This window comes from Molossus molossus, unplaced genomic scaffold (genome assembly GCF_014108415.1).
Source record: "Molossus molossus isolate mMolMol1 unplaced genomic scaffold, mMolMol1.p scaffold_m16_p_8, whole genome shotgun sequence".
Lineage (NCBI taxonomy): Eukaryota > Metazoa > Chordata > Mammalia > Chiroptera > Molossidae > Molossus > Molossus molossus.
This window is the reverse complement of record NW_023425402.1, coordinates 7262043-7285356: the sequence shown is the minus strand read 5'-3', so window position 1 is coordinate 7285356 and position 23314 is coordinate 7262043. Positions and strand designations below refer to the sequence as shown.

Genomic DNA, 23314 nt, shown 5'->3' with positions numbered 1-23314 from the left:
GTGTCCTCCTGATTTTTATCCGCCCCTCCTACCAGTCTCTATGTAGTTGCTTCTTTAGTTTCGTGTTTAGTTGTAGGACTTCCATTCAGTGTGATTTCAGGCGGTTTTGAATGATGGTTGTTCAGCAGTTTAGTTGTAACTTTGATGTGCCAGCTAATAAGTGTTAAAGCCTGAATGTACATCCAATCTTTCTCCCTCTGCACTTCTCAGTACGCAAAAATTTTGATATAACTAATTGACAGGCCCGGCCAGTGTGGGTCAGTGGTTGAGTGTCAACCCATGCACAAAGAGGTTAGATTCCTAGTCAGGGCACATGCCCAGGTTGTGGGCCAAATCCCCAGTGGATGAGGGGCGCGCATACAGGAGGTGGCCAGTTACTATTCCCTCTCATCAATGTTTCTCTCTCTCTCTCTCTCTCTTCCCTTCCTCTCGCTCTAAAATCAATAAAGGAAAAAAAAATTTTTAATGACTATGAAATTATCAAATAAACCAACTTTTCTGAACTTGTTAATACTTAAATACTGGACACCCATATGTGGCTGTAGATGCAACTCAGTATAACATCTCTTTTAGAAAAATCATACTGCATAATCCTATAAGCCATTCATGGCCACAGACTGGAAGGAAATAGTCCAAATGTTCATTGGTTCAGATTAGATTTGTTATAAAACAAAATAATTTTTTTTTTACAAATTTTGTACATTTAACATGTTCTTTTTATAAATAGGGAGGCTATTTCTGTCCTTATCTGGTTATTTGACTTTAGGGAAATAATTCTAAATACAGAATAAAGGTTATGTATAAATATTTAACAGCTTTATTTTTAGTAGTGAAAAATTACAAACAAGTTAAATGTGCAGCTGAACAGAATGTGCCAAAGTAAGTGGTGATACTGCTAAGGGAAATATGTAAGATTGCACAGAAATGAGGAAAAAAGTTTACAATGTAGTAGGAAAGGCAGGATACAAATTTTTTATATACTATGTAATTACAAATTTTTTAATAAAAATAAAGCAAAATGGCCCTGGCGGGGTGGTTCAAGTTGGTTGGAGTGACGGGTCTAGTTCCAGTGCCTGCAGGCTTAATGCCCAGTCAGGGTACGTTCTTGAGGCAACCAATCTCTCTTTCTCTTTCTCTCTATTTCTCCACTGCCCCACCTGCCTTTCTCTAAAATATATTCCTGTATCCTCGGGGGAGAATTTTAAAAATAAAAATTATTAAAAATACAACAAAATAACTGGAAGAAAACTAATAGTTTTATCAGCAATGTTGATTGGATAGTATGATTCAGGTACCTTTTTAAACCCTTTGTGCTTTTATATATAGGGTGTGGCAAAAGTAGGTTTACAGTTGTTTGTATGGAAAATACAATAATTTATAAATAACACAAAAATAAACTTGTATTTTATGTACTCACAATTGTAAACTTTTGCCCCACCCTGTACATTTTTCAGATTTATTTAATCATATACTAACATTTTTTTTTAAGTGGTATTTTCTGCCCAGCCAGTGTGTCTCATACCAAGAAGTCTCCGGTTCAGTTCCTGGTCAGGGCACATGCCCTGTGGGCCAGATCCCCAGTGGGGGGGCATGCAGGAGACAGCCCGTCGATGTTCTCTCTCATCGATGTTTCTGTCTGTGTCTCTTCCTCTCCCTTCCTCTCTCTCTAAAATCAGTAAAGAAAAAATATTTTAAAAAATAAAAATAAAGTGGTATTTTTCTAACATGAGGATAGCTAATGTTTTCCTAGGCTGCCATTAGATAATATTTTGTTTATTATATGTTAAGTTGGGAGGGGCATTTTGATTATGATATTTTCTTAAAGTCCTGTTTTCTTCTGTTCATTTGGATTGAACGCATTTATATTATTTCTCAGATCTGAAACTCAGCACCGAGGCTCTGCTCCCCACTCAGAGAGTGACCCACCAGAACAGGAAGAGGAGATTCTGGGATCTGATGATGATGAGCAGGAAGATCCCAATGATTATTGTAAAGGTTAGTCTTTCTGTAAGAAGAGACTAAGTGAGACATGATCTGTGTATATGCAGTTTTTTGTTTGAATGTTTGCTCTATCGATGTCAAGTTTTGATGCTTTCTGCTTCCTGCATTTTTTTCTCTTAAGTATAGGAAATAGTATTTCCTCTTTGTTTGACTTAATTTACTTAAAGCTTAGTTTTATGTTAAATCTGTTTTTACCTTTTATTCTTCTTAAAAATAATAGTGCGCATATTTACTTTAGAAAATTTCAGAAATATATTAAACAAAAAGAAAATAAAAGCCTCTTTAATGCTATCACCTAGAAGTAACCAGTGATAAGATTTGATATGCAGCTATTGGTTATTCTACAAAGTATCAGTTGCTCCCTCTAAATCACTAATTTTGTTCTTTTAAGATTTTTTTTTTGTAACATGAGCTTAATGATACAGTGTGACTGACTTGACTTAAATTTTTCTTCTGTTGAATTGATAGCATAGAAGAAACCATTTTTATTGCTAAAATGTGTATAGATGTTGACAAATAGGATGTAAGATACTTTTTCATGCTATTGAAGTGACTGTTTCCCTCCTGTTATTTCTTCCAGGAGGTTATCATCTTGTGAAAATCGGAGATCTATTCAATGGGAGATATCATGTGATCCGAAAGTTGGGTTGGGGACACTTTTCAACAGTGTGGTTATCATGGGATATTCAGTAAGTTTTAGTGGTGCCAAAAGAATTAGTTAGGTGATGGCTAAATATTTCTGTCTGATTTTCCAGAGCTGGTCTGCCTTCCATCTGACTCTGGCTGATTTTTTATCAGAATTTTGTCATTGGTAATCTTTGTGTTCTTGGACAAATGACTTTCCTCTGGTGAAGAAGGCCTTATAGACAAAAGATTAATTAAATTGTTATCAGTGAGACACTTAGAACTCCCAAATTCAGAACATTATAATTCTTGAAAGTATGGTTTGTAAATTCATAGTTTTTCTCACTGGAGTACAGTTAAATGCAAAAAATATATAATAGTAGTAATTACCTGCCCTTTTTGCTCCCAAATGACTTCTTAAAAAATCAGATGTGCCTATACTTCTTTCTATATAAGGATTTCTGGTATCAAGAATTAACCAATCAGATGCAACCTTAATATACATTGTGACCAATAAGGTACAATCTGTTATGGTTCAAGACACAGCATTCACACCAGATGGCTATTGTTGTGTTGGCTGTTGTCATTTTTTATTTGACCATTTAAGAGGTTAGTGTCCCTGACTAAATAGTCAGGTATTGCACGTTTTAAAGATTCTTTTGGCACAATGGTTGAAAATTGCTGCGCTAGATCAATCTGTGTGAGATTTTCTTATATTTTCTTTTGATAGCAGATTTGCTCAGCAATACTGTCTGAAACTATTTTCTACATAAAAATCACAGACAGTTACCATTGGATGTTTACCTGAAAGTGTATCATCTATCATTGATGAGACAGTAATTGCTATGTGTGTACTTTATTTATTTATTTATCCTCACCCGAGGACATTTTTGTATTTATCCTCAGACAGAGTAGGAGGGAGAGAAGGGAGGAAGAGAGAGAGAAAAACATCACTGTGAGAGAGACACATCGACTGGTTGCCACCCACACAACCTCAACCGGGGACAGGGACAAACTACAACTGAGGTACGTGCCTGGGAACCGAACCCGGGTCTCTCTGATCCGCGGGCCGATGCTCAAACCACTGAGCCAAACCAGCCAGGGCTACTATCTTTTTTTATTAGTTTGGTTTAGCCTATTTTTTCTTTTGGTTTCTTAGGAAAGTATAGTTTTTAACCTTTAAAATTTTGCCAGGTAGACATGATATTTCAGATTTGATGGGGTTTACCCCCTTATTTATGATTTCATGATTTTACTTGGATTTGGGGAGACATTAGGAAGGTAGATTTTTAGGTTAGAAAAAATATTTGATTACTGGCATTACCCAAGAACAGACTTTTTTTCTGTAAATTAAATCTGGCCAGTTAATTGATGGGTACAAGTGATCCCATAGAAGTAGGCTGTGTTTGAGTACAGGGAAGCATGAAATTAGTATTGTACTTTTGTCACTGTTTCATATTATAGCTAAACCTTAGCTTCCTAAAGTAAGGGAAGACATTTAATCCTAACTGTCTCTGTTTGTTTCTTAGGGGGAAGAAGTTTGTAGCCATGAAAGTAGTTAAAAGTGCTGAACATTATACTGAAACAGCACTAGATGAAATCCGGTTGCTGAAATCAGTGAGTATTATTAGATCATATGTGTGAACTGCAAAGCATTAAGTAAATAAAGTTTTATTGAATTAAGACATACAAGACGTAAATTCTTTAGCGTGGCTAATATTTACTCTAAAGTTTCAATAGCTTTAAAGAAGTAGACGAAGACAACAATATTTATATATTCTGTGCATGTGGTAAGGAACTGTTGGAATATGCTATCATGGGAATTCCCCCTACATACACATCAGAAAAATCTTTCAAATAAAAACATTTATTGAGCATTATTTATGTGCCAGATAGCACAAAGAATGTGGGGTTTTTTTCCTACTATGGTTAAAAGGAAGGTTATACTAATAAACATATAATATCTGTTTTATGTTTTTAGATGTTATAAAAATAAACATTGTATTTTATTAATTCCTTTATACTTTGAAACTTAAGTATATTTATAAAAATAAAAAACCTTCAGTTTTATCATAAATTCGGAAGATTCCAATGTAGTGGAAGGAGCTTAAAATCAGTGTTTGAAAACCTGGGTTTTAGGATGAGTTCTATCCCAATATATCCTCTAACTCATCATTTTATTTCTTCTGAACCTTGGATTTTTCTTTTGTATGGTGATGATGTTAGACCAGGAAGTACTTTTCAAAGTGTCAGCCTATGACAGAATAAGGAGCTTGTGCCCAAAAGTAAATTAATGTACTACTACCTACATTGAGAAAGTTTTTCTTTGAACAAAAATATCCGCTAAATAAATAGTGTGGCTAGTGCTGTGGTTCATTTGCATCCTACTAAAGCTCCTTAATTACTTATGGCCTGCTTACCAACAGTTAAGTTGGGAGTCATATTTTGAGTAGAAAATGGTCAATTTAGAACAAGAGTCTTTGTTGAATGCATTTTCTTTAGTGAACTGTTTAAGTTCTTTGCCTATTTGAACTATTAAAATTTTGATGTGTTTTCCTCATAGATTTGCTCTTTCTTGGAGTAATTAGTGTTTTGTTATATTTGCTACAGGCCACCATTTGGTTTATTTCAGTGCTTTCCTTTTTACTAAATACTGTCTTCCCTACTATAGGTTCGCAATTCAGACCCTAATGATCCAAATAAGGAAATGGTTGTTCAACTACTAGATGACTTTAAAATATCAGGAGTTAATGGAACACGTATCCTTCTAAGAACCTATTGGGAAATAAATCATGAATTTATCCCAAAAAAGGAACCTGATTTATATAAACAGCATTGGTCTGTTTTCTCAAGACAAACTAGAATCAGATTACTTTCTTCTATTGTAAGTTTCTGACCACAGATGTGAATCATGTCTGTCTGTATGTTGTGATTTTTCAGGGTATTGCTTTAGGCTTTTTTCCCTTTCCAGCCCAATTATACCAAAGTCAAAAGAACTTTTTTAAAAAATAGCCTTGTATTACTAAGTAAAATTCTATGATTTTTATCGGTTAGCACAGAAATTATAATGAAAGTAATTTTTCATGATAAATTCTGGGTAAACAAGGCCCCAACATTGAAGAGGTTGTATGTGTTGGTTAACGCTTAGAATCTAGACAGGTGTTATAATAATGGAAAAAAACTGACTCATTTTATGTTTTTATCTGAATTCTTAGAATTTTAGAGTTGAAAGGAAGCTCAGCCAATTTTCTTTACAAGTTCATTTCAGAGCAACATGCAGTGAACTAATTGAAAGGTTGTTATAACAGCTATACTAATAAAGGCCTATCAGATTTTTCAGAATAAATGATACAGTGTCTCACTCATATTAGAAAGTCTAAAACTGCCTATTCATAAACAATTTAAAAATATAAAGGAAAGATACTTCATGTATCATTCTGTTTCCCTGCATGTTTAGCTTCTCATAACATTCTTAATCGCAAGCGATGGTCTTTTTTTTTTTTTAAGGAGGCAGATTATGTAAGGCTCTATCATCAGGTGGACTGTGGTAAGGGATTTGAACAGAGAAGCAAGAAGAGATGAGAAAGCAGAGAGAATAATAGGTGAGAATGTGAAAAGATTTTTATCTATCATTCTGAAGTTAGTTGTGAGTTATTTTCTTAAGTGAAAATCACATTCCTGTTCTCTAAGGAAAACTTGCAAGAATTGTCCCATTTTAAAACAGTATCTTGTGTCTACTGTGGTCGCTTTTTAGATGGCTTGCTTTGTGTTCAAATTATTAAGAAGGTTAACGAATAAATAAAAACATATAATGATGCCATTAATTCTGTTTTCCTATTATTTAATCTTGTATTGTGCCAGATTGCTAATTTGAGATGGTTACAGAAAAAACTAGAAATATTCTAGATAGTCTTCTATCCTCAGTAATGCTGAGTGACTTTGCAAGGAGGCTTTTTAAAAATTATTGAAATATCGTAGTAGATTTGAATTTCAGGTTCCAAAGTATTTTCAAAATAGGTGGTTTCTATTCACTGAGTCCCTGTTTTATTCATTTTTCTCCTTGTCCTTAGCCATTTCCGTGTGCCTTTTCTCCTCCTTGTCTCTCAGCTCTCTCGGCAACTGCATTATCTGCTGCTAGAGACTGGAAAGATAAAACTCAGAGCACTGAGTTCAGGGGTATTCTCCTGCCCCTCATCTCTCTTCACAGCACAGGCATACTTGCATGAAGCTACATACTTATACTTTTTGTTGTTGTTTTGTCTACTGCTTTTTCCCTGGGGCACTATCCTTACTCATATTGAAATATAAAGAACCCTGAACTAGGAAGTTCTGTAGACTTCTGTATAAATTGGTTCATTCTTCCATGGGTGGTGAGGGGAGAGGAGTCACTAAGAAAGAACAGCTAGTCTGTACATAATATAGGTGTTAACCAGTGAGTGTCATTGACCACTTATGTGACCTACAGTATCTTTAGGATACTTTTCCTAGTATGTATTTTGCCTCTTGCCAACTCCTTCAGAATACACTCTAAATGTGGCTCGCTCTTAGTTTAAAAGACTTGTCTTTTTCTTTACACCATCTCCCTAAAAAGATGTTTTTTTCACATGTTCTTTTGATATTTTATACAATTATTTTTGTTTTGTTTTTTAAGCTACCAAATGTTTGGTTATTTTTATATCACAAATTAAAACAAGATTATTGACAAATTGCAGTGTTTTTCTCAACAAATAAAAGTTAAGATTGAAAACTAGGAACATAAGCAAATAACTTAAAATGTCTTCTTTCTGGGTTTTTGTTTTTAAGCAATCTGCATTTTTAAGAATTCTTTCTGTCTTGGTGTGTTTTATATATACAAAAGTAGAATAGTTTAGTGAATCCCCAGAGATCCATTACCCATTCTAGGCATTATCAACTCAGCCAGTATTATTTTATCTATACCTTCTGATAATTTTGTGACCAATATTAGATATATTATTTCATCCATAAGTATTTTTGAATGTATGTCCAAAAGACAAGGACTCTTAAAATACAACCTCAGCATAATTATTATACCTAAAAAAATTGGGATCAATTTCTTAGTCATTTGATATCTAGTCAGTGTTTCAGTCTCTCCAAATGTCTCCTATTTTTTTCTATTAGTTTTTTTATTCTTTCTTGAGTCAGGATCCACATAAGGTCTTAGACAGTTTCTTTATTATTATTGTTTCAGGCTCAACTTGTACATTTTCTGTACAAACCTGGAATCATCCATTTCTCTAAGAAGTCTAATTCCTTTTATTTACATTTATTTATTTTTGTTAATCCTCACCCGAGGATATTTTCCCATTGATTTTTAGATAGAATAGGAAGTAGGGAGAGGGAGAGAGCTAGAGAAACATTGATGTGAGAGAGACACATCGATTGTTGCCTCCTGCACAACCCTGGCTGAAGCTGGGGATCGAACCAGCAACCCTTCAGTCCACAGGCCCATGCTGTAACTGCTGAGCCATACTGGCCAGGGCAGAAGCCCTAAATCCTTTTACATAGTTGGAAATGGAGAATAGAATCTAAGCACTAAGTACACTTTGCTTCTGGGTTGATCAATGCCATTACTTTCATGATTTGGTGATCTATTATAAAGAGCAATACCTTCGTTTCTTTCTCTTCACTTTTTTTGGGGTCACTTCAAGTTGCCCCCTAAAGCTCACTCTTGTGGGTGTGGGTTGGTTGGTTTTATTATTTTTTTCTGTTTTTTACTTTGGATAGTTTCTGTTATCATGCCTTCAAGTTCACTAATCTTATTCTGCAGTGCCTGATCTGCCATGTATCCCATCTAGTGTCTGTTCATCTCTCACATTGTGCTTTTCATCTCAGAAGTTCAATTTGGGTCTCTTGTATCTTCTGTGTCTATACTTTTCAATATATAGAATACAGCTATAGCTTTTAATTTTCTTATCTGCTAATTCTAATTTCTGTGACAATTCTAAGTCAGTTTGCTGCCTGGTAATCTTTGAGACATAGTGATTTTTTTTTTTTTTTTTACCTATTTGACTGCTGGATATTTTTTATTCCTATAAATCTTGAGTTTTGTTCTGGGAAGCAATTATGTTACTTGGAAACAGTTTATTTTCAGATTTTATTTTTATGATTTGTTAGATGGATCCAGAGTGGTGTTCAGTCTGGGGCTAATCACTACCCAGTGCCCATGACTGCAAATTTTTCTAGTCTTTTTAAAATTGAGATATAATTAAATAATACTGTATTAGTTTGGGGTGTACAACATAATGATAATATACAGAACAGTGTCATCTTAAAACTGAAAGTTTGTACCTTTTGACCACCTTCACCTATTTCCTCCACCCCCACCCACCCCTGACAGCCATCAGTCTGTTCTTATCTATAAGTTTGGGGTTCTTCTTTTTTTTTTTTATCCTCACCCGAGGACATTTTTCCATTTTTTTGCACAGATAGAGTGGGAGGGAGAGAGAGGAAGAGAGAGAGAGAGAAACATCGACGTGAAGGGACACATCGAGTGGCTGCCACCCGCACGACCAACCAGGGCCGGGGACAAACTGCAACCGAGGTACGTGCCCTTAGCGGGAACCGAACCCGGGTCTCTCCGGACCGCAGGCCGATGCTCTAACCGCTGAGCCAAACCGGCCAGGGCCGGAGTTTTTCTTTTGTTCTTGTTTTTTGAGTCCACATGAGTGATAACTAGTAATTGTCTTTCTCTGTCTAACTTATTTCACTTAGCATAATGCCTTCAAGACCTTTTCATGTTGTCACAAATGACAGGATTTCCCTCTTTTTTTATGGCCGAAAAATATTCCATTGTATGTATATACCACCTCTTCTTTATCCACTCATCCAATTTATCCCTCGATGAACACTTAGATTGTTTCCATGTCTTGGCTGTTGTAAATAATGCCACAATGACAAGGGCCTCCGCATATGTCTTTGACATAGTGTTTTTCATTTCCTTCAGATAAATACCCAGAAGTGGATTTACTAAATCATATAGTAATTCTCTCTCTTTTTTTAATCCTCACTTGAGGATATTTTTCTCTTTATTTTCAGATAGAGTGGGAGGGAAAGAAACATCGACTTGTTGCCTCCCACACAACCCTGACCAGGTCCTGGGACAAACTGCAACTGAGGTACATGACCTTGGCCGGAACTGAACCCAAGACTCTTTGGTCCGCGAGCCAACACTCGACTGCTGAGCCAAACTGTCCGGGGCTAGTAATTTTCTTTTTAATTTTTTTGAGGAAACTCCATATTGTTTTCTATAGTGGCTGCACCAATTTACATTCCCACCAACACTACACAAGAGTTCCCTTTGCTTCACATCCTTACCAACACTTGTTATCGCTTGTCTTTTTTTTTTTTTAATCAGTTAATTTATTTTCGTTACAGATGTTTCTCCTTTTGTTCCCCCCAACACCCTCCTCCCTATCCTGTCCCCCCACCTTGTCTTTTTGATAATAGCCATTCCAACAGGTGTATGGTGATACCTCATTGTGGTTTATATTTGCAATTCTTTGATGATTAATATACCTATTGGCCATCTTTGTCTTCTTTGGGAAAATTTCTATTCAGACCCTCTGCTCATTTTCTAATTGGATTGGGGTTTTTTTCTATTGAGTTATGTAACTTCTTTATGTATTTTGTTTATTAGAGAGAGAGAGAGAAACATCAATTTGTTGTTCCACTTGTTTATGCATTCATTGGTTGATGCTTTTTTAAATCATTACCCAAGGATATTTTTCCATTGATTTTCTCAGATAGAGGGGGAGGGAGAGAGAGGGAGGGAGACAGACAGACAGACAGAGAAATGTCAATGTGAGAGCACATCGATTGGTTGCCTCCCGCATGACCCTGACTGGGGCCAGGGATTGAGCCTGCAGCTCTTCGGTCTGAGAGCCAACGCTCTAACTTCTGAGCCAAACTGGCCAGGGCCATTGGTTGTTTTTTGTATGTGCCCTGACAGGTATTGAACCTGCAGCCTTGATATATCAGGACATCGCTGTAACCAGCTGAGCTACCCAGCCAAGGCAACTTGTTTATGTATTTTGGATATTGGCCTATTATCAGACACTGCTTTGCAGATATTTTCTCCCATTCCATAGTTTGCTTTTTTATTGAGTTGGTGGTTTCCTGTGCTGTGCAGAAGATTTTTAGTTTGATGTAGTCCCCCTTGTTTATTTTTCCTTTTGTTGCCTTTGCTTTTGATATCAAATCCAAAGAAATGTTTGCCAAAACCAATGTCAGGGAGCTATCATCTTTGTTTTCTTCTCGGAGTTTTATTATTTCAGGTCTTATGGTTAAAGGCTTCAATTCAGTTTGAGTTGATTTTGGGGTATGGTGTAAGGTAGCGGGTATTTTGCATGGGGTGGTCCAGTTTTCCCAACACCATGTATTGAAGAGACTGTCCTTTCCCCATTGTATAGTCTTTGCTATTCTGTCGTAAATTAATTGACCAGATATGTGTAGTTTGATTTCTGGCCCATGAGTATGACTATGAATATTTCTAGTCTTTTTTTATGAGAACACACACTATTGATACCCTGTGGGAATGCTAAACACTATTTCTTCTAATCCTTCCAGTTGATTTCTTTTCTATCTGCCTCTGATAGTTTCCTCATGTACCTATTCTGATTAATACACTGTTAAATGCGTGAGAGGGTCCCTGTACAGATCTCCAGGGTTCTCTTTTTCTGCAACTCTCTCCTCTCTGGTACCTTGTTCTATGAACTGTACCTGCCTTAGTCTCTCAAGACTCTCCGCTCCATATGTTTACTTTAAAGGATCTGCCTGGAAAGTCTCAAGGCAGTAAGACGGGACAACCGTAGGCTTCAGCTCATTTATTTACTTTCTCTCAAGGATCACTAACTTCATTGTCTGATGCCCAGGGTCTTAAAATCTGTTGTTTTATGTGCTTTGTCTGCTTTTGTTTTCATTTCAAGCAAGAGGGTAAATCCTGTTCCTGTTACTCCATCTGGGCTGATGCAGAAGTTTCTAGTTGTACATTAACCTCTGTCCTGTTTTCCAGAGTGGTGATACCATTTTACACTTCAAAAAACATCATAGGAGAGTTTTAATTGTTCCACATTCTCACCTACATTTGGTCATGTTAGTCTTTTTATTTTAGTCATTCTGGTAAGTTTGAATGGTATCTTGCTATAATTTTGATTTGTGTTTCTCTGGGTTAGTCACGTCCCTTTAGTATTTAATTTAGAATAAGTCTTCGTTCTCACAGCATCAGCTTTTTTTTTTTTAAAGAATCCAGGCCAGTTGTTTTGTCCTTTAATTTGGATTTGTCTAATTGTTTCCTCATGGTTAAATTCAGGTTAACCATTTTTGTCAAGTATACTACATGGATGATGTCTTGTTCTTCTCGGGGCACATAATGTGAATCTGTGCTTATCATTGGTAGTGATGAGTTTGATCAGTAGGTTAAAGCAGTGTTTTTCAGATTTCCCTGTTTAAAAGTACCTTTTCCCCTTTATAATTAATAAATAGCCCTGGCCGGTTTGGCTCAGCGGTTAGAGCATTGGCCCACAGACCAGAGAGTCCCGGGTTCGGTTCTCACTAAGGGCATGTACCTTGGTTGCAGTTGTCCCTGGCCCCGGTTGGGGTTGTGTGGGTAGCAACCACTCTCACATCGATGTTTCTCTCTCTCTCTCTCTCTCCCTCCCACTCTGTCTCAAGATGAATGTAAAAATGTCCTTGGGTGAGGATTAAATAAATAAATAAATAAATAATCTATGGGGTGATGTTGAGGATAAAATAAATAAATAAATAATCAATCTATGGGGTGGTGATGTGACAGTTTTCCCAGCAGTCTTTCATTCATTACATACGTTTTAGTATTCATTGATTCTTACCTGAATCAGTATTATTATAATCATTGTAAAATGGTGGTTTTCTATTTCTTTCATACTTTGTATATTTATTACTTTACTTTTTCTCTAAAGATATTTTCCTTCTCCCAATACACGCTGGTTGTAGTATCCATTTGGCCTCTTTAAAATGTTCTCAACTTTGGCTAATGGCATCCTTTTCAAGCTGGTTCCTATTTCTTCTTGACATATTTCCTGTTGGCATCACAAGATGATCCCGATTCACCCTGGGCTTGGCCATTTCTTCAAGGAACCAGGTTTTTCTTTAGTGAAAAATCTTATTCAAAACAAAAGTCTGGGCACTAGGTCATTATCACATACGCGTGTTTTGATTTCCCAATTTATGTAGAAACTTCTAGCAATGGAAGATTCCAACATCTTGCCGTGAAAATCCCTGCAGTGTTCCGCATACAGCCAGGCTTATGGTGTTCATGCTGTGTGTCAGTGATGGGTGCACACAGAACACAGCGCTACAAAGACTAGTTTTGTAAACTACAGAGCATAAAGCAAGTCAGTTTTCTATGTTATTTGAAATGTTGAGTTTTGCATTTTGGGGGTTAAGGTTTTGGTATCTTCTATAGTTAAAGCAGAATTTCTTTTTCTTTGTGTAGTTTTATTGATAAACCAACCTGCCAGAAATTTCCATTTCTTGAATGTTTTCAACCTTTGGAATTTTAGAATATTGACAGATCAACTGAAAGAATAATTGGGGTGGGACACATTTTGCCTCCCTTTTTCCTCCTTAACAAACTTCTAGATATCTGCATGGTGTTTGAAGTTTTGGGGCATCATCTGCTGAAGTGGATCATCAAGTCCAACTATCAAGGGCTTCCACTGCCTTGTGTCAAAACAATCATTCAGCAAGTATGTATCTTAGTATTTTCAATGGTGGTTTTGGGGGGGTTTTTTGTTTGTTTTTTATAATTTGGGGGGCTGAAAGTATTACCCCATTGTATGTTTTTTATTTATTTATTAATTTATTTTTGTTACAGATGTTTATCCTTTCCCCCCATTGACACTCTCCTCCCAATCCCGCGCCCTACACACACACACACACACACACACGGTGTTGTCTGTGTCCATTGATTATGTATATATGCATATAAATTCTTTGGTTTATCTGTTTCCCCCTCCCCCACCACCCTGTGGTGATTTTTTTTACATATATATTCTTAAAGTATCAGGAATTTCCTATTTCCAATAGAAGTTTTATTTTTAAAACTAGGGTGTAGTTTTTTAATTGCTAAAATTATTTAATTTAGCCCCTAGGGTTTACTGTATTCTGTTTTTAACATTTTATTGTAGCCATTTTCCCCCCAGTTTATCTTCTATAATAACTTATAGAAGGGAAGCTGTGTGCAATTCCTGCTTTTTGGAAATTTGGAGGACTTTTGGAAGTTCTGGTTACAAATACTGATTCTATGGTAATAAAGAATTGCTGTGTCAAATCATTACGGTTCCTTTATATAACATTGTTTATGGGCATTGTCTTTTTTAAATGTTTTTATTGGGATTTTTTTTGTTTGTCCTCTTATTTCTCACCCGAGGATATTTTTCTGTTTATCATCAGATAGAGTGGGAGGGAGGGAGGGAGGGAGAGAGACAGACAGACAGAAACATCTATGTGATAGAGCCACACGACTGGTTGCCTCCCACAAGACCCCAACCAGGGCCGGGGTCAGGGTAGAACCGCAACTGAAGTACGCACCCTTGACCAGAATTGAACCTGCGACTCATTGATCCACAGGCTGACGCTCTAACCACTGAGCAGAACTGGCCAGGGCTGTTTGTTTGTTTATTTTTAATTGACTTTTACAGAGAGAGGAAGAGAGAGAAACATCAATGAGAGAGAACATCGATTGGCCACCTCCAGCATGTCCCCCTCTAGGGATCAGGCCCACAACCTGGGCATGTACCCTGACTGGGAATCAAACCTGCGACCTCTTGGTGCGTGGGTTGACGCTCAACCACTGAGCCATACCGGCCGGACTGTTTATTTTTTAAGAGGGAGAGTGAGAAACATCAATGTGAGAGTGACATATCAATTGGCTGCCATCTGCACACCCCCTACTAGAGATCGAGCCCGAAACCTGGGCATGTGCCCTAACCAGGAATCTACCTGGCAACTTTTTAGTACATGGGACAACACTCAACCAATTGAGCCACACCAGCCAGAGCTGTGGACATTTTCTATTATTATAAATACCTTTTAGTGTTCAGTAAAGAAATTTACCATTAGGAAGGTATTAATATATCAAAAGGCAAATCATTTGTTTGGATAATGTGTTTTGGTGGAAAGAGCTCCAGACTGGGAGCAAGAGACCAACTCTTCATCGACAAATTTGAGTTAAAAGATATCTAAATCTCTTTCTCCACCTACATTTCAATATTTAAAGAGCATGTGGACCATTTATTCTCACTCTTTATAATGTACTCAGTTAAAGATATCTCTAAATAGAATTAGCTTTGTAAAACTTGGAAGAACTTTTTATTATAAATAAACTCTTGCCTTCATGCATAGTTCCCAGTTAGTCTTTGTGCTTTATAAATAATGCTTTTTCTCTGTGGAAAACTACCACATTATTTTTATTTTTTTATTTTTTTAAATGTTACAGTGGCCCTGGCCAGTTTGGCTCAGCGGTTAGAGCCTTGGCCCACGGATCAGTGAGTCATGGGTTTGATTCCAGTAAGGGGCACGTACCTCAGGTGCGGTTCATCCCCAGGCCCTGGTCAGGTCATGTGGGAGGCAGGCAGTCGATGTGTCTCTCTCATGTCAATGTTCCTCTCTCTCTCTCCCTCTCTGTCTCTCCCTCCTTCCTTCCCACTCAATCTGATGATAAAATAGAAAAATATCCTTGGGTGAGGATTTAAAAAATAAAATGTTACTGTGATTTCTTCCTTCTCCAGAAAGACTTGTTCTTTTGTGTTTGCAAGTCTCTGCTCTGTTCCCCTGCAGGTGTTACAGGGTCTGGATTACTTACACAGCAAGTGCCGGATCATCCACACTGACATTAAACCAGAAAACATTTTGTTGTCGGTGAATGAGCAGTACATTCGAAGGTTGGCTGCAGAAGCCACAGAGTGGCAGCGGTCTGGAGCTCCTCCACCTTCTGGATCTGCAGGTATATTTGCTTTGGGAACTTGGCTCTCATTAGCAATTAAGTTTCTGTTTTTATTCTATTACAGGCAGTTATGTAAAGCACCACTCATTCATTTAACAATAAAATATAGTAAGTACTTACGTGTAAGAAATAGCCCCAGTTTTCCAAAGACTTTTCATTCTCAGTATTGCTTTCGTCTTGGAAAGAGAAGACTAGAGACTGCGTCTTTTAGGTACACATATATTGTACAGTTGACCCTTGAACAACCAGTGAGTTAAGAACACGAGCCCTCCCCCCCTCATGCATTAAAAAATTTGCTTTGGTAAATCATGGCCAAAAGCTTTTCTAAAAGAAAAGGTTTATTGAGCCACATGCTAGCGAAAAAAAAAGGACATGGTCCTGGGGCATGCTGTTTAAACCATCAGAGCAGGGCTAGGTGGAGACTTCAACATGTCTACCATTGTGGGATTGACAGGGTTCTTTTATGCAAACCGTTTAGGGAAGAAATAAGTAAGTTGTTTTAAAAGAATTTAGTTACCCCCGACAGGTTTGGCTCAGTGGTTAGGTGTCAGCCCATGGACAAGGATCTTGGGTTCGATCCCCGACCCTAATTGGGGTCTTGCAGGAGGCAACCAGTCGATGTGTCTCTCTCATATTGATGTATCTCTCTCCCTCCCTTCCTCTCTATCTTAAAAAAAAAAAAAAAGTCAGTGGAAAAATATCCTCAGGTGAGGATTAACCGGGAAAAAAAAAAACAAAAAACGAATTTAGTTATAGATAAAGGACAAGAAAGAAGTATTTGCTCTCTAAGACTGGTTGTGCGGGCGGCCTGGAAAGACCGAGGGAGCAGGATGCAGCAGTGCTTGCTGCTCTGCCCTTAGGCTCTTCCCTCGGAAACGGCAGCCTGGAGGTTGGTTAGTTGAAAATTTCAGCACACATTCAGAAATGTTATCAGTCTTTGTTGGCTTTGGCCTGTAGTCATTAACTGATTAACCTCTCATCTCTTTTCACCCTTCAGCCTGTTATAATTTAATTTAGGACACCTCAGAATTTTTTTCTTGTCAGCTTACCACTTTTGACTCCCCCTAAACTTAAGTAGCCTACTGTTGACCAGAAGCCTTACCAATGACATATAGTTAATTAATACATGTTTTGTATGTTATATGTTATATATTCTTATAGTAAAGTAAGCTACAGAAAAGGAAATGTTACTAAGAAAATTACTATTTACAGTATTTATTGAAAAAAATTCTCAAGTGGACCCTTATGGTTCAAACCTATGTCGATTATATATATAAAAGCTGACTCATGTTGTTTTAAAATGTTGTCTCTTGTGATTTGATGCTTATTTTTAATGTGTTTACTTCTTACCATGATCATACACTCTCATTTATGGATCAGAGATCTGTGCAGGGGCAAGATAATATCTATTAAGCGCTTGAGTTTAAGTACTGGTATGAATAGATCTGGTTTGAATCCTGGCTTCATCATCAGCTGGGTTACCTTGGGCGAGTCACTTGACTTCATTTTATTCTCATACAGGAGTTATTGGGGTTAAATTTTATGTTAAATCAGTTGGCGGTGTGCCACATGCCATTATGTGCTAAATAAATATTGGTTACTATGATTATGACAATTTTCCATTTGAGGTACAGATTTTAATTTTAGTAGTTACATTTGAGGAACTTTCTGGGGTTTTTTTTGTTTTGTTTTTTATTAATCCTCACCCGAGGATATTTTTCACTTCAATTAGTTGCTTCTTGCACAACCCCCAACCAGGGCCGGTGATCGAACCTGCAACCCAGGTACGTGTCCTTGACCTGGAATTGAACCCATGGCCCTTCTGTCCATGGGCTGACGCTCTAACTGCTGAACTAAACCGACCAGGGCTTTTTGAGAGAGAGGAAGGGAGATAGAGGGAGGGAAACATGGATGCGAGAACGAAATATCAATTGGCTGCCCCCTTCACGCCCCCTCCTGGGGATCAAGCCCACAACCCCAGGATGTGCCCTGACCAGGAATTGAAACAGCAACCTTTTGATGTGGGTAATGACACCCAACCAACTGAGCCACACTGGCCAGGGCTGAGGAACTTTCTTGATCTTCAAGTTGGAAGTATCAGTTATCATAGGCTTCCCCAAAGAAAATTCAAGAAAGGGGAAATGGAAAGTTTGTGATGAACATGGAGTTTCTTTTTTTTTTTTTTCAGAATGAAAAGGTTATAGAAATTTTACCCAACAGTGTGAACACAGTTTACACTACTGATTAAGAGGGAAATTTTATGTGTTTCTACCACAATTTAAAAAATTTTTAAGGGAGACTGAAGATTCTTCCTCCCACCTAGTTTGATAAGCTAAACTAATATCCATGACATGCTGTGTGACACATTACTATGCTCCTGGCGACACTCTCCTCCCAGAGCAGACAGGTGGCAAGGGGAAGAATTCCATGGGCCTCCTGGATGAGGGTGAAGGGGTTGTTGCCTATTGTGTTATATTTTAAGCAGTATGTGGGAATGGGATTTTGGCAGCATTAATCATGGAGACCAAAAATTGAGGCTTGGCTCTGCATATATTATGCTACCTGGAGAATTTAAGTTTGTCATCTTTTATATGCATTATTTTTTTTAAAGCAACTACCAAAGTTGCTTCAGTAGTTGTCTCTACAATGTAAATTGTACATGGAAAATTTTTCATTCTGGTATGGTGTTGTATATGAGCATTAGTTCATATTACCTACTGAATGTCGGGATTCTTACTTGGTTTTCTTTTCTTTTCAGTCAGTACAGCGCCCCAGCCTAAACCAGTAAGTATAAGGTGTTTTTATATTTAATTCTGACCTGTGGGACAGGGGTTCTCTGTAATGGATAATTACAGTTTGTTTAGAATTTGAAAACCAAAGGAAAAATATTCCTGCGCTTCTATAATTTTCTCCAATAAATTCCATGCATCTTCGGCAAGTTATACTGGTGAGGCATCTATAAATTTGAGTGTGTCTGAGAGTACACCAGCCCCACGGACTGCTCAGAGGACCAAGATTTGTTGTTAATTTCTTTTTTATTTGGTTTGATAAGAGTATGCACATTTTTTAAGTTCATGAAAAACGTAAGTGCTGTGTTAGGGAAAGAGTGACATTTGATTAGGAAGTAATTAAAGTTAACAGTTATCTCCAACTAGGAGTAATGGATTAGCCACCTGAAGGCTTTATCTGTTTGTAATCTCCGCCCAGGCTGACAAAATGTCAAAGAATAAGAAGAAGAAATTGAAGAAGAAGCAGAAGCGCCAGGCAGAATTACTAGAGAAGCGAATGCAGGAAATTGAGGAAATGGAGAAAGAGTCGGGCCCTGGGCAAAAAAGACCAAACAAGCAAGAAGAATCAGAGAGTCCTGTTGAAAGACCCTTGAAAGAGAACCCACCTAATAAAATGACCCAAGAAAAACTTGGTATAAATAGAGCATCACAAAAATTACTTTATAGCAAAGTTTAACTTTATCATTGTTATATATAGTGGTTTCATGCATACAACATATCTCTGGGGGTGTCCTTATACAGTAAGAATACAGAATGTGTCGTAAATATTAGGCAGGTGATATTCAAATGTAATTTCTAACTTTTCTCAGGAAATTCAACATAGACTTCATTTACCAATGGGTAAGGATAAAGAGGATCTTTGTCCATCCATAAGTAGGCTTTAGATGTTCAGTCCTGTTTTAATGTAACTTTGTGTAAATTCTAGAAAATGTTTTGATCTCATGGAGAAATTTTTCTGTTCTTTCACTCCTATGCATACACATACATCCTTTTTGTCTGTTTGTTCCTTAGAAGAGTCAAGTACCGTTGACCAGGATCAAACACTTATGGAACGTGGTGTAGAGGGTGGTGCAGCAGAAATTAATTGCAATGGAGTAATTGAAATCACTAATTATACTGAGAACAGTAATAAAGAAACATTGAGGCTTAAAGACGATCTACATAATGCTAATGACTATGATGTCCAAAATTTGAAGCAGGAAACTAGTTTCCTAAGCTCCCAAAATGGAGACAGCAGCACATCTCAAGAAACAGACTCTTGTACACCTGTAACCTCTGAGGTGTCAGATACCATGGTGTGCCCGTCTTCATCAAACGTAGACCAGTCACTAAGTGAACAGGACATCACTCAACTTCAAGAAAGCATTCGGGCAGAAATACCCTGTGAAGATGAACAAGACCAAGAACATAATGGACCACTGGACAACAAAGGTACCTGTACAAATATACTTCCCTAATACTCCTTCCCTGCATAACATATTCATGAATTTCTAGACTAAAAGTACTATAGTTTTTGTAAACAAGGCTTTACAGCAGATGTCCAGGTTACCTTCAGTGCGTAAGTCTGTAGGTAACTGAATTGCATTGATCATGGAATGAGTGCACAGCATTTCACTTGTTGCTATGAAGGCAAAGGTTTTAATTCTGGAAACTCAAGATGTTGCATTACTCCTTTACCTTAGAAAGTTGCCAATTGGGGGCCTGGGTGTGTTACCTCAGAGTTTTATTAACCTTTGGGTAGTTCTGTGTTCATTTAACAGTCTTATAGATGATGCTGTTGTCTATAGGAAAATCCACTGCTGGAAATTTTCTTGTTAATCCCCTTGAGCCAAAAAATGCAGAGAAGCTCCAAGTGAAGATTGCTGATCTTGGAAATGCCTGTTGGGTGGTAAGTTAAACTTGTCTCAGTGCTTTGTTTTGAAGTGGCTAGTAATGAATGAGATTTGGGTGTAGTTATGCTAACAGAAGAAAACATCTTCAGTTCTATACCCAGATTGCCAGTTAACATTTTAGTGAATATTTTTTCACTTCTTCTTTTAACCTTTTATTATGGGAAAGTTTGCTAATGTAGAGGGAGTGGTATAATGAAGCAATCCTACCCGGCTAGGCGTTTATGAACAGATCACCCTGTTGAGGTTATTTTCGGTCACTGGACTTGTCAGGTTTATTGTAGAGTCCCTTTTTTATCCACTTAATGTGATTTTCAAATAGCTTGATTTTTTAAAAAGTATACTTTGCTTATTAGTTATGTATGCTTATCAGTGTATAGTTTAGAGACAGTTATATAGGTTTTGATTCAAAAGTATCTTTCCTCCCTTTGCCAACACTCACTTTTCATATATCAGTACTTATCTTCATGTCACTAGTAAATAACTTGGCTATATTGTTCCCAATTCTTTTTTTCAATTTTAGGTATTATTTCTTCCTCCTGAAAAGTAGGACTAATCTACCATCACTGGATGCATCCCCAATCTTCCCAATTTAATATGATTTTTGGCTAGGTAATCATTTCGTGTTTACATTAGTTTGACTCTAATGCTGTCCTTCACTGAACTGAGCATGTATTGTGTTATAATTCCTTTTCCCTTTCTGCCTAACACTGTTCCATGCTTAGTTGTCTTCATACACTTGTCACTTAATTCAGCCCTATATTTTCACCCAGTGATGTGAATACTTACACTTTAACACCTTCAGATACCTTTGTATTCTTTCAACTTCTTTTTCCCTAAAGAGCTCTATCCTGGAACCTGGAGTCTTCTAGTCTGGGTTGCCTGCCCTGCAGGCCTGTTGCATTTCTTCCATTTGGGATTTCCTTTACTGTCTATCATCTTGAGGATTATTGTTTACTCTCTCTTTATATCCTGTTTTCTGTCTCTCTAATCTTTCTTAGTTTTATTTTTATTTTTGGAGTACATACAACTTTAGTAGCTTCCTAAGAGAGGGTGTGTGAGATTGGGTGCGGGGAGAGGGGGAGCTTTGCATCACATGTCTGATAACATTTTTATTCTGCTTTTACAGTCATTTCTCTGGATGTCAAGTTCTAGCTTGAAAATCATTATCCCTCAGAATGGTTGTCATTGCTCCATGCATTGTCTTTTAGTTTAGTGATCTTGTTGCTGCTCCAGATCACTGTCATGATTCCTGACCCTTTGTATGAAGCCTTTTCCCCCTGGAAGTCTGTAAAATCATCGTTTCACAGCAGTGTGCTCCACCAGCTCTGTTTCATCCACTATTCTAAGAACTCAGTATTGAAAATCTGATTCCTTGGTTTTACTCTCTTGATTTTTTTTTTTTTTTAAATTCTCTTTCTTTCCTTGGTCTCTGTTCTCTAGCTCTGAAATCCCGTTATTCAAATGTTAGACCTCCTATGCAGGTGCTCTCATTTCTTGCCTCTCTCTCCTATTTCCTATCATTTTCTTTTTGTTATATTTTTCTGGGAAATTTCTCAACTTGTTCTAAAGCCTTATTTTTACTCTTGAAGAGTTTTCTGGTCCACATTATCTTTCAGAAGGTATTGATTATTTTTCCATTTTTGACATTTTCTTCTTCCCGTAAGGACTGTGTGACTATGTGAATGGAGATACTTGAAAGCCATTTGGAAGCTCTGCCTGGGTGGGTTTGTTGACTGTTCCTCACTATAGAATGATCTGTCTGGACTTTTTTTTTTTAAGTTTTCAATTCTAGTTGACATACAAGATTATATTCGTTTCAGGTGTGCAACATAGTGATTGGACATTTATATAATTTATAAAAAGATCACCCCAATAAGTCTAGTACCCACCTGGCACCATACAGTTGTTACACTATTATTGACTGTATTCCCTATGCTGAACTTTGCATCCTATGACTGTTTTTTAATAACTGGCAGTTTGTACATCTGTCAGGCCATTTCATTTCAACTCCAGATGTCAGGATTCCTGGATCTTTCCTCTTGAATTGTTTGTATTTCCTGCAGAAACTTACAGTCTTTCTCAAATCTCTTACCCAGAGTAAATGCATTCTGGCAGCTGAGTTAAGCAAGAAAACTGAGGTTCAGCGTACAATTACATAGTCACTTAATTTCTATGTTTTCAGAATGGTACTCTCTCCTCAACTGTGCAGTGTCCTCTGGAGACCTTGTACTCACTCCAGAGAAAACCTCCAGATGGTCTGTGGGCTAGGGTAGGGGCAGTTGGACTACATCAAGCCCTGAGCTCTGGAGCTCTGTTCTGAAAGATGTTTTAAAGCAGTATGCCTGTGTAGAGTCCCACCTCCATCCCTACTTCCAAAGATACTTGATACCACCAAATCCTGAGCTTGGGGGAGGTGTACTGCCATGTACATCACATTGCTTCTCCACTTTCACCAGTGGCTTACTATTCAGCTTTCTTGGATCCATTAAGACATTCACCAAAGATCTGCTTTCCAACTTTGTGATTTTATTGCTCTGACTTCTTTGTCATTTTCTGTCTTTGTCAGTTTATGCTCTAAAAATTAACACTGGATTTTCTCTTAAAGTGGAGTTTCAGGAGTGAGTAGAAGTGTGTGTATGTATCCAATCCACCTTCTTTATTTTTGGTAGTACTTGACCTCATTTATCATTTACGGTGTCTTTGTAAGGCATTAGTGAAGCACATGAAGAAAGACACCTGCTTTGAACAACATGTGTGTTTTTTTAAATGTGTCACCTGCAGTTCATTTTCACTTCAAACTTAGTATTGGAACCTCTTGTTTTCCTATAAAGCCATTTTCCTCTCTAAGTCTCTTCATCTCCGTTCTTGTCACCAGACAGCCAACCCTATAGGCCTCTGCCAAAGATTTGCTTTTGGTTCTTTCTGCTGTTTCCCTCATGTAACTAAGTCCCTGGGTTTAATTCTTCCCACTCTTATTTCTACAACCTTGTTCAGATTTTCATTAC

At 37.4% G+C, this 23314-nt stretch overlaps 1 protein-coding gene across 8 annotated transcripts in view; it reads left to right on the top strand.

The window, feature by feature from the left end:
- SRPK1 (SRSF protein kinase 1) overlaps positions 1–23314 on the top strand; it is a 79018-nt gene that overhangs the window by 30454 nt on the left and 25250 nt on the right. For all 8 annotated transcript variants that reach the window (XM_036247925.1, XM_036247927.1, XM_036247926.1 and 5 more), the window contains exons 3-12: positions 1877–1995; positions 2582–2690; positions 4155–4242; positions 5297–5384; positions 13264–13370; positions 15463–15628; positions 18387–18412; positions 18836–19049; positions 19429–19848; positions 20205–20305. In XM_036247925.1, coding sequence (XP_036103818.1) covers positions 1877–1995; positions 2582–2690; positions 4155–4242; positions 5297–5384; positions 13264–13370; positions 15463–15628; positions 18387–18412; positions 18836–19049; positions 19429–19848; positions 20205–20305 — 1438 coding nt within the window. The remainder of the gene's footprint in view (positions 1–1876; positions 1996–2581; positions 2691–4154; positions 4243–5296; positions 5385–13263; positions 13371–15462; positions 15629–18386; positions 18413–18835; positions 19050–19428; positions 19849–20204; positions 20306–23314) is intronic.